Genomic DNA, 16,626 nt, shown 5'->3' with positions numbered 1-16,626 from the left:
GTTGTTTGCACTGCCATCTAAGTGTGACAACCTAAATACTATTGAGATATAATAGAATTCAAAATCTAAGGTTACGGTGGAGGATTAATTTATAATGATAAGTATTGTCTATAAATCAATTAATGAATTATATCAAATATCTAATCATTAGCAATTAATGAATTATAGTATGTAGCTATGCATTTCAAATTAATGAATCATATCATATACCTCTTTAAATGTTTCGGTCACATCATACATCATTTGTTTTGGCAAATATTCAGCTTCAAACGTGTCTGATAGAGGTAATCCAAATGGAGGCGCAAAGGCATGAAGACTGTTAAGTGTTGGTTTCAGATTTTTGTAATATTACCCCCAAAAAAGGTTGCAATACCTTTAAGCAAATGTAACTTTAGTCGAGTAGTTAGCAGTCTTGTTTCAAAGCTTTAATACTATTCATAAATGAATTCTGAAACTGTTAATCCCTAGTGTTCTTATTGAATATTAGGGCATTAACACGTGTAAGGGAAATATGTGTATATAATTATCAACATTAACAATTCAATTCAATTCAAATCAAATCTTTATTGCCATAAATCTACATATGTATAGTATGTGACACAACATAACAAAGGGAAAATAAAAAAATAACAACAAGATCATTAATATACACAAAATAAGTAAATATTTTAAGAGTCCCCTGTCCTCAGTTCTAACTAAATTATTAAAACTAATAGCAATAAAAACGATTTCAAGACAAAATCTAAAGAAACTTTTAACACAAATTTTAAGGTATCACGAAATATAATCAAATTCCGGTCAAAATGAAGTATTTTCGGAAACGAATTTTCTTTTCAATGTTGCAAGAGTTGTTATTTACATATATCAAATATGATTAAAATATCCTTGGTTACCATTTATTTTTTATTGGTTACCTTGACAAGGAATAAAATACCTTATCTCCTGTGAGCAAAATACGAACATCATAACCACTGTTTATGTTAAAATTATAAATATCAAGTATAGTATAATTGTAACTTGAGCGTCCATGGAATACAACTTCATATTCCCAAACAATGTATTCTACAAAATAACGTCGAGTTATAAATTATTGTTTTCTAAGCAAAGCAGGGTTTAGGGTTTTTCAAATTGTCAGATTATCGTTTAAAAATAATTAGAAATATGGATTCTATCGCCAAATCTCATGCAACACGATATTCGCCACTTTGGGCAGTTAGATTTTAAATATTTCAATTGCTCGGGCTTGCTTTAATTGTCTTCAGTGATTAACTATTATAATAGTATTATACTTGATGCGGTGAAACAATTAATATATATCATGTAATTTTTGTATTATTCTAAAGTTTAAAAATGTATTCATCGTATGATCTCGTTGAATTTTACCCCTACAGTGCAATTAGACAAGTTAAACAAAATCTATTTTGCTAGTAATATGTCAAGATATTTTTTAATTCGCATACTATTTGTAAAACCCTGAATTTTGTTGGCATTAACTATAGTCTAATAGATAGTTACTTTTCCGACTCCTCTTTTGAAATTTTACGTGATAACATCCATCAGTTCTAAATAATATTAAACATTGTAGCAGCTAAAATATCAAAAGCATGTTAATACTAGTACCTCAAACTTATTCCATTATGATTATTATTTCCAGAGGCTTCTGTGCTATTTAAACCCAGTTTTATTAGCGACTGGTACCCTGCTACAGCACTTAACGAGAGTTTGTCACTTCTTATTATTGATCATAATCTTAGAGAATATCCAGTCAAGGTTGATGTACAAGTTAAAATTAACGAAGGAGGAAAGGATTATATATTCTCCGGATTAGGATCTTCACAAAGAGATGACGATTTTCCTGATAGATTTGGAGGTGTCATCTACAAATATAACGATCAACATACACAACTCTCATTTCCATATGAAAGAAATCATTTCTATGGCAGTAGTGGTTTAGCATATACAGGTATTCTGATATTTATAGTGTTTGGATAATAATTATATTATGATGATAATCATATTAAACTTATTTGTTATAGTACACATATTTCCGTCTTAAGGGCAAACGATACAGTTAGAGGGGAGGTAATGACGTTTCTAATGTAAATTGTTATTTTCGCGACGTCAAACTATGACTTATCTGGAAAAGATTCAGTTTTCGACTGATTTTTATCATTCAAACTTATTCAACTTGAAAACAAGTTCATGGACCCCTCTTTTTTAAAATGCCATTTGGTTTGTTAACGCGAGAAGATTATGTGTGCCAATTTTTACTTAATCGTAAATAGTGCAATTTTTTAAAATTTGATAAATATATAACAAAAAATTATGTTTTTTTCTACATTCATGAACATTTGATAAATATGAGTTATTTGTGAATAAAAAATGGATAAATTTTTAGGATACTTATAAAATACAGAAATTACAAATCATTCAACAACAAAAAACAATTTGTGTTTATCTTTTAAAACAAAAAAAGTTATGTCTTTCTTTCGGAAGAGAAAATCCGGTCAGAAATCCGAATTTTGAGCAAATATTCAAAACTTCGACCTCATTTTACTCAAAAAGTAGCACATGAAGGTATATTTTTTATTTCATATTTGATACAATCAGGTAAAAAATAGTCTTTATGGAATTTTTTTCAAAAGGTAAAACTGTATCGTATGCCATTACCACAAGGTCTAGAAGAAATAAAAAGACAAGACGTTTGGAATATTAATAGGTTTCTAATACTGCAATACCTTTTTTCTTCTACTGATACGCTGATCAAGCATTGTGTATTGTTTTTGAAAAATTAATTTCTTAACAAATATTATGTTATTTATTAATAGAAAATTGATGGTGAAACCAGGTTTTTCTTTACGTTAAACCCCAAGTCTTCCTGACATTAATTTATATTCAAATTAATTATAATCTTTCTAAAGAAAGAAAAAAGAAACAAATTGGCTTATTTTTTTTTTTTTATATAAAAACCTAATAGTGAAATAACTTTACATTAAACTGCATGCACCCTTTGACAGTCTATTCAATATCACTTATGAATCATGAAACTATAAAAAGCAGAATTCTGCTAAAAGTAATGATCAATCAACATATTTTGATCATGTCAGAAGAAAGTTTTTTCCTCGGCAATTTTATAATGACTAGACTCTGACCTAAGCTATTTTGTTGATATACGTATATTGTAACGGAAAACATTGTATCTCTTTTCATGTTAAAACAACTTGACAGTATTGCATATAACAACGCAATGCATGTTTAATTCAAAAGTAAGGACATACACCAGATAAATAGCTTCTGATAATCCTATGTATCACATATTTTGTCCTGATACACACGTTTTTGCATGGCCAATAATAGCCGGAAGTCAAGGTTGGTTATCAGCCCTCGAAATTCATATCAACCCCCCCCCCCCCCCCCCCCGAGTTTAATTTCCGGTAACCTGTCAATCAAAAAATATTTGTAAACAAGTTTTCATCCGAAGCAGCTAGACGATAAGGAGAGGTAGCTCACAGATCAAATGACGATGCATGTAAATTCATACAAAAAAAAATGAAAAATGAGAACACAATGAATAGAAATTTTGAAGTAACGAATCTGATGTAGTAGAACAAAATGTAAAAAATACACAGTGGAAATCACAAAAGTTCCCGTAAAGTTTTGACGTCATAAAGAATTTAGAAAATATATGACGTCATAAAGAATTTAGAAAATATATGACGCCATAACGGAAAGTGATTGTTGAATGACATCGAAGTATAACATACTTCCAAGTCACAATAGCGGTATCATAAATAAGTCGTTTAATATTTACAATTCTGAGATTTGATAATTATTGTTAATTATTTGTGAAATTTTTCACAAAACTGTGTTTACTCACTATGATACGAAATTTGTTAACTCACCGTGATACATTATTTAAATACTTTTCGTTCAATGTTCTTTTGAATTTTTGTTGAAAATATTAAACATAACTTGTTATATGCTAAATAGTCTATTACATGGCATTTTCCATAATATCTTTTAATAGTATTTACTAGTAATATTAAACATAAATTGTTATATGCTATATCTTTTTTCTCTTGCTTGAAAATATGTGATAAATAGATTATCACATGTCATTATCCATATGGTCCCTGGTATCAGCCCACGACCCATATCAAGCCCTCGGGTTAAAGACCTCTGGCTTGATATGGAAGTCTAGGGCTGATACAAGGGCCAATATGGAAAATGCCATGTAATAATCTATAAATATAATATTGGAATAGCAATTTCTTACAAATTCTTATGAGTATACAAGGAAGACATTCAAATGATTACACACTACAACGAAATCTAAATAGCAGAATTTGAAGTTTAAGGATGTTCGCTTGTCATGTTTTAGATTTTTTTCAGATTTTCGGAATACTCTGGATTTATCAATTTGAATGCTTGAACAAATTTTGCCCATGGACCACCATTTTTCTTTTTATAAATTATTTACATGTATGATTATAAACCATCAGTAAAAGACTTATAAAATCCTTGTTATTTTTTAATAGTTTTTAAGACCTTTTTGTCAATGATAAAGCCATGAAAAATAAAAAGAGAACAATTTTCCACCAAAATGTCTATGGCTAATAGCTACAAAACAAGCATATTGACCTATAATTTTGTTTTGCATTCTGATTTCTTTAAGAATCCCCTTTCAATGTATTCAAGTGTTATAGAAGGCTGGTTATTTTGAAACTGAGTAGCGAATCTGCCTTATACAACCATCTAACTAACAAAATAGACTGAGTGAGATACGGAAGTTGTCAATGGGAGGTTCAAACTCATCAGTCTAGGCATTAATATAACACAATCGAAAAATCACCAAGAGATGAACAAATGTCTACAAAATACAACATTGAAAATAAAAAGGCTGAGAAACTAGAAACCTAACCGAGATCGGGGGTTGGGGTTAGGGGGTATAAGCTTCTCCGGCATGGTAGGCAGATCATACTGCTCTTGTGAAAGTACAATATTTCTGAATCAAATTCAAATAGTTTTTTGTCATATTTGAACCTTACGTCATTTTTTATTACAGGATCAGATGGACTTTACCATGGTTCAACACATATTCTTGGTCCATACGTTAATGGATATGTTAGAACGAGAGTGTGGCTGGCATCAGATATGTCAAACATCGTTCTTAACACATCTCTATACATGGATAGTAAGTGTGTTTGCAACAAAAAGGAACAATAAAACAGTTTATCTTTACTGAAAGAGTCATTTAATAAAAACAAATCATAAGCATTAATAAATTAGGGTTTTTAAATTATGACCGATAGGCAAGTTATACAATATATACAACAATGAGATTATGATGTGTCTTATTGCTTATTGAAATAGATGAACAACTTGTCGTCAGAGTACTTTTTAATATTATTATGATTTAATGCTGGTTTTCTTTTTTTAAAGATTATTTCTCTTTACCTAGTATATCTTCCTCAAAGTAATACATATAAAAACACATTGATTTGAATGTATGTCTTGCCCTTATAGTTGAATTGACAATGCATTACCTCACCTCTGAATGTCTGTTTGTGTATCATTATGTCTCCTTTAATTTATTATTATTAAATATACGACAACCTTACCATTTACTTTTAAAGAACTCATCAATCAATCATCAATAATAGTGTTCAAATCATTTCATTTCAGATATTCAAAACTATCGGGAAATCAGTCATGGTTTAGGCTATTACCCAGACCTTCTAAACGTCCAGACTCTTCTTTCTAATGGTTATATGTCCGATGGAATAGGTACGTAACACAAAACTAGGTATTTCAACTTTTAAGTAATAATTCAAAATTTGTAGATATAAAAGACTTTGAAAAGGTGAAGATTAAGCGGATATTTCAACTAAAAGATACTTCATTCTTTATCATAACAAGTAGCCCGTGCAAACTGAAGACTATTGCGGAACTTCTAATATGTTACTTCTCCGATTATGTATTGTTTACCTTTTGTTAAATATTTTAATGGATCATAAATATTGAAATCAAGAATTACACAGTTTATTATTTTCTAAATAGTGATTCTTTTCTTTTAATGAATCATGGTTATTTTTGATTAATTACAATTCTATTGTTTACTGTGACATTGAAGATTTTGTTAACCTTTCTCATCCTTACATAACAAAAAGGATACTTTCTGGGTTTTTTTTTGGGGGGGGGGGGTTTGTTTAAATACATAAACTTGAGAATGGAAATTGGGCATGTGTCAAAGCGATAACAACCCGACCATATAGCAGACACCAGCCGAAGGCCACCAATTGGTCTTCAATGTAGCGAAAAATCCCGCACCCGGAGGCGTCTTAAATGAAATATTTGGATTGAAAATCATTCAGCGATCTATTTACAAAATGAATCATTTTCAAGCTTTGAGCGTTTATTTATTTATCGCCGTCTGAGTTTATCACCTATTTTGCATAACGGGCTAGTTTAAAGAATTGAAAATACCATCTCAGTTTTAAGACGTTGTACTGTTTTATTTTTAAAGTTCATAGAAAAAAGAAGATGTGGCTGGTATGATCGCCAATGACACAACTCTTTATGAGATGTAGGCGATAACCTTTATGCCCGCGTCACACTGTCCCGATTTTTATATACGATGGACACCCGAATGCTAAAATTGTAAGTTCGTACGAAGTTGGTCCCGATCTCGTTAAAATACCAAAAAGTGACCGAAGCAAGTACGATGAATAACGAAGTCTATACGATGGTGCCGAAATTGTATACGATAGCAAAAGATGGACATACGAAGGTTAACCGAAGACGGGTATTTAAGCTTCATATCTCAGCCGTAGCCTACACGATGGATCACGAAGGCTACACGATGGATTACGAAGGCTACACGATGGATTACGATGATGGTGCGATGGCCATACGATGTCTAAAAAATACGAACAGAATTTCGACAACATATCGTTTCTGTACAAGTCTGCCATGCATGGCGGGTAATCGATCTTTTTGTCTAATTCTTATAAAACTTAGTTTATTATCCCCTCGCCTACTACATGTAAGTTGCGTGTAGATAAAATTGTTATGGACTCTCTAGAACCAAAATGCTCAAAACTTGGTATGGTGTTACTCGTTAAGAATATCTTAAGCGCTATTGACTTTAAAGTTCAAATGTCAAGGTCACAGAGGCAGTTGTAATACAAGGCAATATCACCCTTGTGGACACTCTAAAACCAATATGCTTCAAAAGATTTTAACCACATTTGGTATATTGTTCCTCCTTGTAATGATCTGACATTTTTTACGTTCAAGGCCAAATGTCAAGGTCATGCAGATGGGCTTGTTTTCTCTCCTTGAAATAGCATAATACACAGGAAATTGGTTGCTCATTTTTTTACCTGCTGGTTCTAAAGACAATATTAAAGGTATTTCCAGTTACTAAATGTTTTGGTTGATTTCTAAAAAAAATAGTTTATGTATCAAATATGCATATTCCATTTACCATTTTCTGCATGTGTCATATACAAATATAGTGTCCATATTTGTCCTTAATATGTTACATACGAGGGGATGCCAAGCTCGGCATTGCCTTGTTTGAACTGAAAATGTGTGCACAAGTCTGAATAATCACCCATAATTATGCCCATGTTTACTGATCTATCTTAAAGGTAAGGTAATGGGTTCGTTGATCCCTTTTATTAGCTCACCTTTCCAAAAGGAAATGTGAGCTTTTGTAATCACTTGGCGTCCGTCGTCGTCCGTCCGTCGTCGTCGTCGTCGTCGTCGTCGTAAACTATTTCAAATATCTTCTCCTCTGAAACTACTGAACCAATTCAAACCAAACTTCATCTGATTGATTCCTAGGGTATCTAGAATAAAGTTTGTGTTTTAATTCCCATTTCATCAAAAAACATGGCCGCCATGGCTAAAAATAGAACATAAGGGTAAAATGCAGTTTTTAGCTTATAACTCAAAAACCAAAGCATTTAGAGCAAATCTGATAAGGGGTAAAATTGTTTATCAGGTCAAGATCTATCTGCCCTGAAATTTTTAGATGAATCGGACAACCCGTTGTTGGTTTGCCGCCCCCTGAATTGGTAATTTTAAGGAAATTTTGCTGTTTTTGGTTATTATCTTGAATATTATTATAGATGTAGATAAACTGTAAACAGCAATAATGTAATGCTTGGGGTATACAATGTTTTTTATACTTTCATCATAAATTATATTATGAACACGAGACAAACGAGACATTTCAGTGTGTCCACTCTTGTTTTTGCTTTTGAAGAAGATATGACAGAATCGAAGAACCATTTATATAAATTGAAAACCCAAAATAATCATTCATGGAAGATTTAATTAAGCAAACAATTTAAGGTGAGCGATTCAGGCTCTTGAGAGCCTCTTGTTCAAAAAGAGCTCTTTCCAGGAGAATATCACAATAATGTAGACAAAAGGAAGGATGTGGGGAAAGCAACAAAGGCGGCAAAATATGACATATAGAAAACAAAATGGTTATGGAGTAAACATTCGTGTGACAACAACTCAGACGATACATAAAAAATCAGAATAATGAATAAAAAGTTGGTTTCCCTATATACGTGTACCTGCAGTGTTGGTGTACGAGGCGCGTTTATTTAAAGGAACCCCAGTATGTAATGATATGAAACAATCCAGATGGAAAAGGCCTGAACATATCGCTCTTATCATAACTAACGTTTTTGTCTTTTCGTGTTGTTGTTGTGAATAGAAGAAATTGAATATGTTCCGACATTGTCTAATATAAATTAAAAACTCTAAATTCTTTGTCACCTTTAATTATGTTACTTGATATAAAAAATTGACAAAAAATAATATTTTACTTGTAAAAGTAAATTTTGAGCCTGTAATTGCTGCTCTTCTTGTTCCATTTGAATAAATAGAAACAACGCTGTCGTCTTTCTTGTTCTCATAGAATCATATGATATGAGCTCCATGTTTTGTGAACGTCTTTCCTAACTGTGGTATTGGACTGACCAGTGCATATCGCGTCTGGCACTTTAAATGTATTTTAGCGCAAAAATTAACTTACATTTAGCTGGATTTATTGCCGTCGTAGTTCCATCTTGTCGCCTTCGTACTTTTATTCGATGGCAACACGACGGGATTACGAGGTCTTCACGAAGTCGTGTTGCCATCGTAAGACCTTCGGGTATCTTCGTGATTCATTCGTGTAGACATCGTAATGTCAAAACTGCCCGATGGAAACGATTGAAACACGAATGCAATACGATGTGCAAAGATGCATTCCCGGTGACATTACGATATTGAGGATGGTGATACGAACTCAATACGAACCCTCAACATCGGGCGCACCTTCGGAGATTTTTTAACATGTTAAAAAATTTAGAACCCTTCCCGAAGTTGTCCCCGACGGCTAGAAAAAGTGGCCGATGGTTAAAGATGGTTAAAGATGGCACTACGAATAGCCCGATCTGGATACGATCAGCCCCGATTTTGAAAATTTACATTATCGTGTTGCCATCGGCGTAAAAATCGGGACAGTGTGACGCGGGCATTAACAATCAACAATGAACAAAACCCATACCGCATAGTCAGCTATAAAAGGCCCCAAATGACAAATGTAAAACAATTAATATAAAAAAAACCGGCTGAAGTTATGTACATAATAATCAACAAACAACAACCACGGAATGACAAGCTCCTGACTTAGTAAAGGCACATACAGAATGTGGCGGGGTACATGTTAGTGGGTGCCCAATGTATTTTAATACATATTTGTATTTGTCTATAACTACGATTCTTACATTTATAGGAGTGGTGTTCATATCTGAAACGGACTTCGGGTATAACACATTGGCAGGTGTTTTATTCGGATACGATGATACCAAAGTTAGACTGTGGGTGCCGTCCAACTTTTCAACCTACTATAAAGGTAAACCATTACAGAACATGTGCTATTAACATCATGAGCACCAGACTTCTATGTAATTACAATAAATGAAAGCCATACTTATCATAATGTTTGTAGACGATCAAAACACAAGTGTTTCTTTTGTACATTGTGTCTTATCATTTGTTGTGACTTGTAATAAAAGAGAAAACAACTTTTGACGGCTATGCATGCGATAAAACTACTAGTTCCTAGTAAGATTAATTGAAAATTGTTGTTGCGACATATGCAAATTTCTAAAATAAAAAAACCTTCAGTGATGGTCGAGGCTTATATATTTGAAAATTCAATCAAAAATACATTTTGAATAGTAGATACAACTATAAATGACTAAAATAATAATAAAGTAAAACCTTAACAACAAATATTGTATGAAATATTAATCAGATGGTTCTTTCTCTATTGCCTTTATCCTAAACAGTTTTTCTATTAACAGATGAGTAATTGTATGTGTTAGTCACAATCGTTGTTCACTTACACAGTTATACTGTAACAGTGAGTAAAATTTATATTTTTACAGCTGGTGGTGTGTTTGCTGCAAAAGATGGATACAAACTTGGATATTATATGGAAGGTGTTGTAAATATTCTAGCTTGGAATATTGAATGCTCACAACAGGTTTTTCATAAAACTATCACAGTTGGAGATAATATTATACATGATGATGTTATTCAGTTTCCTTGTCCATATGATTCATCTAATTATCTAATATCAATTCAGGTACAAAAATATAATATGTTTTATTACTAAAAATTTCACAGTCGATTTTAATTTCAAATTCCCTCACAATATGAAACGTGGCTTTCCGTTCCTTTGTTTAAGACTTGACATTCTCTTGTTTGTACTCAGTGTATCGCTTAGTAACTAGTTATTAGATGAAATTTGAAAAATCCCAATTGCAATTATGTGTGCAATTCTAATGCTTTTGAACTTATATTTATTAGTTACCCTGAAGATCAGTTGTTTCAATCAAAACTTAATGTGTTTATGCAAAAACATCATTGCTTTCTCGTTCAGCGTTTCCTTGTAAGTTAAAACATATACAAATGTCTAACTGAAAATTTCAGCAAACGTATCATTTATATATGCAAATACTAAAAGAACTGCTTATCATATTAATGATAATAGCAAAAACTGTGCATGTTTAATTTTTCCTGATATACTTGGTCTTCATTTCTAATAGTTTCCTGATTCCTGATATAACAACGGATTTGTTGTTAAATGTATGCTTATACAATGTCAGTGGCGATAAACTGAAATTTAATTGGATGATACGCTGTTGAGGTAAAATTCTAAAAAGGTCTAAATAATGAAAATAACGTTTAAAATTGTTGAATCATTAAGAACGCTAGAAATTCCACTTGTATAAAGCAATATGAATGTGTATGTAAATACTATATCAGCTATTTAACTAAAACATTCTAATACTTTTTGAGATTTTTATGTCACAAAGCACGGGCTATTGGATAGTTAATATCCTCAAGAAAAGAGAAAACTACTGATTTATATTTCTTTATAACTCAGATACTTGAATAACATAATTTTGCTTTAAAAATATTATCTATGGGTCGTTGATTATTTAAAAAAAAATGAAGCTTAATCTGTTCGTATCCATCATGCAAAAATAGAATTGTGCACTTTCAAATTCTTCACGTTCTTTCAATACGAATAACTTTTCTCGTGGTTTTCTTCGCCAGTTGATTGCAGTAACATTTATTTGAATAAATTCACAGTTCAAGGCCCCTGAAAGTAAGACACCTAATGGAGGAATGTTATTTAATGCTGCAGGAACGACCCAGGCGAAAAATGGTTCAATGTATGGTGGAATTGTATATGTTTACAGTGAAAACGAGGTTATGATATGGCGTCCGGTCAATGGACCAGTAATATATATTGGCGATAGGTGGGGAAATGGGGAATCAAAGCAGACTTCATATACAGCTGACGTTATTATCAGAGTATACCATTTACCATTAGCAGGTACCTTAATTAGAAAGCAAAGCAAAATAAATATCAATCAATTGCTTTTAAAAAGCAGTTGTAGACGGTATGTTTCCTTTGAAATATGATTGATTGCTATTCTTCTTTCTTTTTTCTTTAATTTGTTCAATGAATCTCTTAAAGTCACCAAGTTGATTGTTCTTATTACAAAGATAGAGTAAAATGAAGAAAAAACACGAGAAAAATATAGAAACAGGTTAAATTATACCCCCACTCCCCCTTAATATGTTGTCAATGTTTTTCGAGAAGAATTGTACATTATTGCAATATGTTCCCGTTACGACAATTCTTATAATAAAGATTGGGAGGTAGCTGGCCAATGTTGTTTTATGTATATTGTATATATATGTAAGTCCGTATGTATATATATACAAACTTTTATGTCAATTGGACTAATAGTTTCAAACATAATCAGATAACTCTCCTTTGTCGAGAAAATCGTAATACCAATATTAAAGAATGCCCATTCACCCAAAACGATATTTTCGAAACGATAATCTTAATATCTAAGTTAAAATGTCACATTCAGAGTCGAATGAAAGCGTCTTATACGCTGATTCCAAAATATATAGATTCTTTACACATTTGTTTGGTATATGGGAATCAATTTGTTACGGTTTTTTTTTAAATATCACTTCCGGTATCAACTAATGGGCTTTATCATTTATACACAAGAAGTTAAAGCAATGGTCAAAATCTTGAACGTCATATTACATCGACTTCAAGTTCATAAACAAAGAACCTAAAATCAAAATACCCGAAATCTTTATTATATATCGTTAATGAGTTATATGATCATACTCGTTATATTAAATATAGGGGAGAAAAATTAAATATCACCGTAACTTTTCAACCAAAATGTTGTGTTACTTGACGCAACTTATAATTTAATAACGAAATGTTTTTAAAGTATCTTGGGTCGAGGTATTTTTTTACTAACACAGTGACCTATACATGCTATAGTTGTTAATCTCTGTGTCACGTGGTCTCTTGTGGAGAGTTGTTTCATTGGCATTAATATCACATCTTCTTTTTTTATATAACACTGTTGTTCAATACCGAATAACAGCCTTTCCTTTGGATTATTTTGATCGTTTGGCTAATGTCTCGTTTACGTACACCCTACAGTTTCTGATATTAATTTAAAAAAAAAACTTAGTTTAGAATGAAGAATGAGTTAATCGAATTACGATATTTGAACATCGATTAATAACTGACGCCCTTTTTACCTACGTGAGAAGTTTAGCTAACTATAAAACAAGGTTTTATTTACCATGTGTATGTACCAAGCCAGACATATGACAGTTGTTATCAGTTTGTTTTGATGTGGTTGAGCTTTTGATTTTGCCATTTGAAATCTTTAAGGACTTTCGTTTTGATTTTTTCTCGGAGTTCAGAATTTTTGTTATTTTAGTTTCTACTTTCTACTCAGCAACAAAAATATCACCTGTTTACTAGAAGAGTATTATTAGTTTCCTGATTCATTTTCTTCTCCCGGTTATCGTTCTTTTGATAATTAACAAAACTAGAAGCTAATGTTTTAAATTTAGGGTGTCAGACGTACCCCAGCATCAGAGATAAACTTGTTGGGAACAAATAATTATCTTTGTCTATATCATGTATCGATACTAATGATCCTAGTTACCAAAATCATGTGTTGAAGTTTTTTTCAATCAAACTGTTGTTTACAAATTAGATACGGAAAAGATTAAATGTAAATCTAATAATTGGTTTAAATTTTTTAGAATGTTCTTATCCCGAAACAGTAGGAAATGGTACATTAAATGTTACTGGCGTTATATATGGAGATAACATCACATACACATGTAACTTAGGATACCATCATGGTGGTGGTGATTTGTTCAGAACATGTGGTAGAGACAGACAATGGAGTGGAATCATTCCTGCATGTATATGTATGTACAATTCATATGTTAACGATGTACCCCTTCCCCTATAAAAAAACAAGAGGAAAGCATTAATTTGTATATCAAAAGATGAGTCAGTAAATTGATGTCCTATTTCTAAATTTTGATAGTGAAATTCGTTTCCATACCCAGGTTGTCACTATGGTATATTTACTACCCCACAATCAGTTTCTTGTGTCTTAGTGAGATATTTACCTCACTAACTGTACACTCTTGCTGTAAAAAAAAATGTAAAATTCAAAACCAGATTTAATTAACCCTTGTCTGCATAAAGAATAATACTTGAAAACAAACGTTTAAAGCTTACTTTGCGGAATGGTTTTGATTATAGTTCAAGACGGTATAGTAACTCTTAGCTAATATCTACATCATTTGGTATTTTGAAGGATAACTGTTTGGTTTGTACATATTTGTATATGAACAACATCTCATGAACATTTCTGAATCAATTTCGTAATTGATATTGTTCGGACTTGTGGAGTGGTTCGACGTTTATGCAACAATTGGGCTCGTTTGGAATAAACGAGTAAAATATAAGTGCTTCAACTATGTATTTATTGTTGTTGTGATTGCATAATTTGTCAAAAGATTGTGCAAGGTTGCACACATGCATTACACGTACACACACACACGCACGTTTACTTGGTTTTATTTAGCCTATTTGCATATACATGTCGAATATCACCAGTACAAAAGGACCTTTCTTACTCTTGAAAACAGATGAGCTTTTAGTAGAGACTCATTTGGTATTTGAAGGATAGCTGTTTGGTTTGTCATTGTATCGTTACCACTTATTTGTATAGGAACAACATATCGGAAACATTTCTGAATCAATTACGTTATTTATATTGTTAGGACTTGTGGAGTGCGAAGTTTATGCAATAATTCAAATCTATTGGATGAAAACGAGTAAAATATAAGTGCTTCTACTATATAATTAATTGTTTGCTGTGATTGCATCATTGGCCAAAAGATTGCCATGTCCAAGGTTGCACACATGCATTACACACACACAAATGCACTTTTACTGGTTAACTATTTTACAATGCCTTATTATTTGGTATTGCTAGTTGTATATATGTACATGCATGTCGATTATCACCAGTGCTAAGGGACCTTCGTATTCTTTCACAACAGATGAGCTTACAGAGGAGACTCGATTTTTTCTCTCATTTTGCCTTTTAAAAATGATGTTCGCTTTTTCGACCTATAATGTATACGTTTCTGCTTGACACTGACAACTGTTCCAACGGCATAATGAATTTGCTGTTAATTATATGATTAAGTCCGAAGTAAAGGAAATAAAACAAGAACAGAACAAAAACAAAAAACTTCTAATGATTCAAATAATCCTTATGAATTGCAAAGACAACATTAAAATTGTAACAATTACTCATTCGTAGAACAATTCTTATAGTCCATTATCAACTTGCAAAATCAAAAGCTTAAACATATCAAATAGTAAAAGTAATAGAACAAAAATACCGAAATCCTAGGAAAATACAAAACGTATTTTTAATCTAAGTATGGTTTACTTAAATTGAATGTCCTATTTTTCACACATGTATGGTAAACACACACACTTCTACCGGTTGTCTCTGTTATTATGCTCATTAGCCCATTTGAAACAATTGTCATATTACTGACTTAGTTTTAATTTCCTTACAATAATTTTCTATGTCACCATAACTTTGACATAGTGCACCCTCGAGTGTTTTGAGTCAATATAGAATATCTTCATGCATAACGGTATATCTCATTAGTAATCATACCACATCTTCTTTTATATATCTAATTATACATGCATTTTGTTTTACAGTTAATGAACAAATGAGCAAAAACCGAACTAGCACATTCCTGGATTTTGAACAAGTGCGAATTGATAAGAAAGAAACATCTTTGTACAAGAGATCTTTATATAGTGCAAAAGACAATAGATATTCGTCTTTTGTTATTGGACTAAGCGGTGTTTCAATACTTATCGCAGTTTTGTGCTTTTTCATTCTTCCAGATTTGATAACTGTTTTTAGACACATGTGTTGCTTTGAAACTATATATCAAAGTTAAAGGTTGATAAAATTATTAGAAGGCAATAAATTAATTATTAACAAACAACAGCTTTGCATCAAATTGTGAAGCAATATTACAAAATTAAATTGTTATGTCCTCCAAATGATCATTATCATGTTGTTTGTCTGTGGTTTTGTTCCATTTTAGGGATCAAAACAATACTATTTGACATTGAAGTTCTGTTATGAACAATGTTAGTTCAATGATCTACCACCAGGTCTGAGCCTAGATATTACAATACATATATATATATATATGTATTTATAAAACTCATCATAGATACCAGGGATGAATTTTTTTTATTTGAGCCAGGCGCGCGTTTCGTCTACAAAAGAATCAATAGTGACGCTCTAATAAATAAAAAGTTCAAAAGGCTAAATAAAGTACGAAGTTGAAGAGCATTGAGGACCAAAAATTCCTAAATGTTTTGCCAAATACAGCTACGGTAATCTATTCCTATTTCAAAAATTCAAAGTTTTGTAAACAGTTAATTTATAATTATTACCATATCAATGATAATTCATGTCAGCATAAAAAGTGCTGACTACTGGGCTAGTGATACCCTCGAGCAGTGGCTTTGACCCAGTGGTTGTAAATAAAGTCATCAAAGACATCAAGAATGAAATTGTTGCAATTGTGGAATCTATATTTTCATAATCGTAATCACTATACAAACAGGCAAACAGA

The 16,626-nt window shown here is 31.8% G+C and overlaps 1 protein-coding gene across 1 annotated transcript; it reads left to right on the top strand.

Annotated features, from left to right (window-relative positions):
- The first annotated feature begins 1,659 nt into the window (after positions 1 to 1,659).
- On the top strand, positions 1,660 to 15,966 carry LOC143049321 (uncharacterized). Its single transcript, XM_076222995.1, has 8 exons — positions 1,660 to 1,963; positions 5,066 to 5,194; positions 5,686 to 5,787; positions 9,803 to 9,922; positions 10,461 to 10,660; positions 11,674 to 11,920; positions 13,687 to 13,857; positions 15,689 to 15,966. Exons 2-8 carry the CDS (start codon positions 5,155 to 5,157, stop codon positions 15,934 to 15,936), a joined length of 1,128 nt encoding a protein of 375 aa, XP_076079110.1. The 5' UTR covers positions 1,660 to 1,963; positions 5,066 to 5,154; the 3' UTR covers positions 15,937 to 15,966.
- The last annotated feature ends 660 nt before the right edge of the window (positions 15,967 to 16,626 follow it).

Source organism: Mytilus galloprovincialis, chromosome 10 (genome assembly GCF_965363235.1).
Source record: "Mytilus galloprovincialis chromosome 10, xbMytGall1.hap1.1, whole genome shotgun sequence".
NCBI lineage: Eukaryota > Metazoa > Mollusca > Bivalvia > Mytilida > Mytilidae > Mytilus > Mytilus galloprovincialis.
Note: the sequence above shows the minus strand (reverse complement) of the source record. Positions and strands in the feature narration are given on the sequence as shown.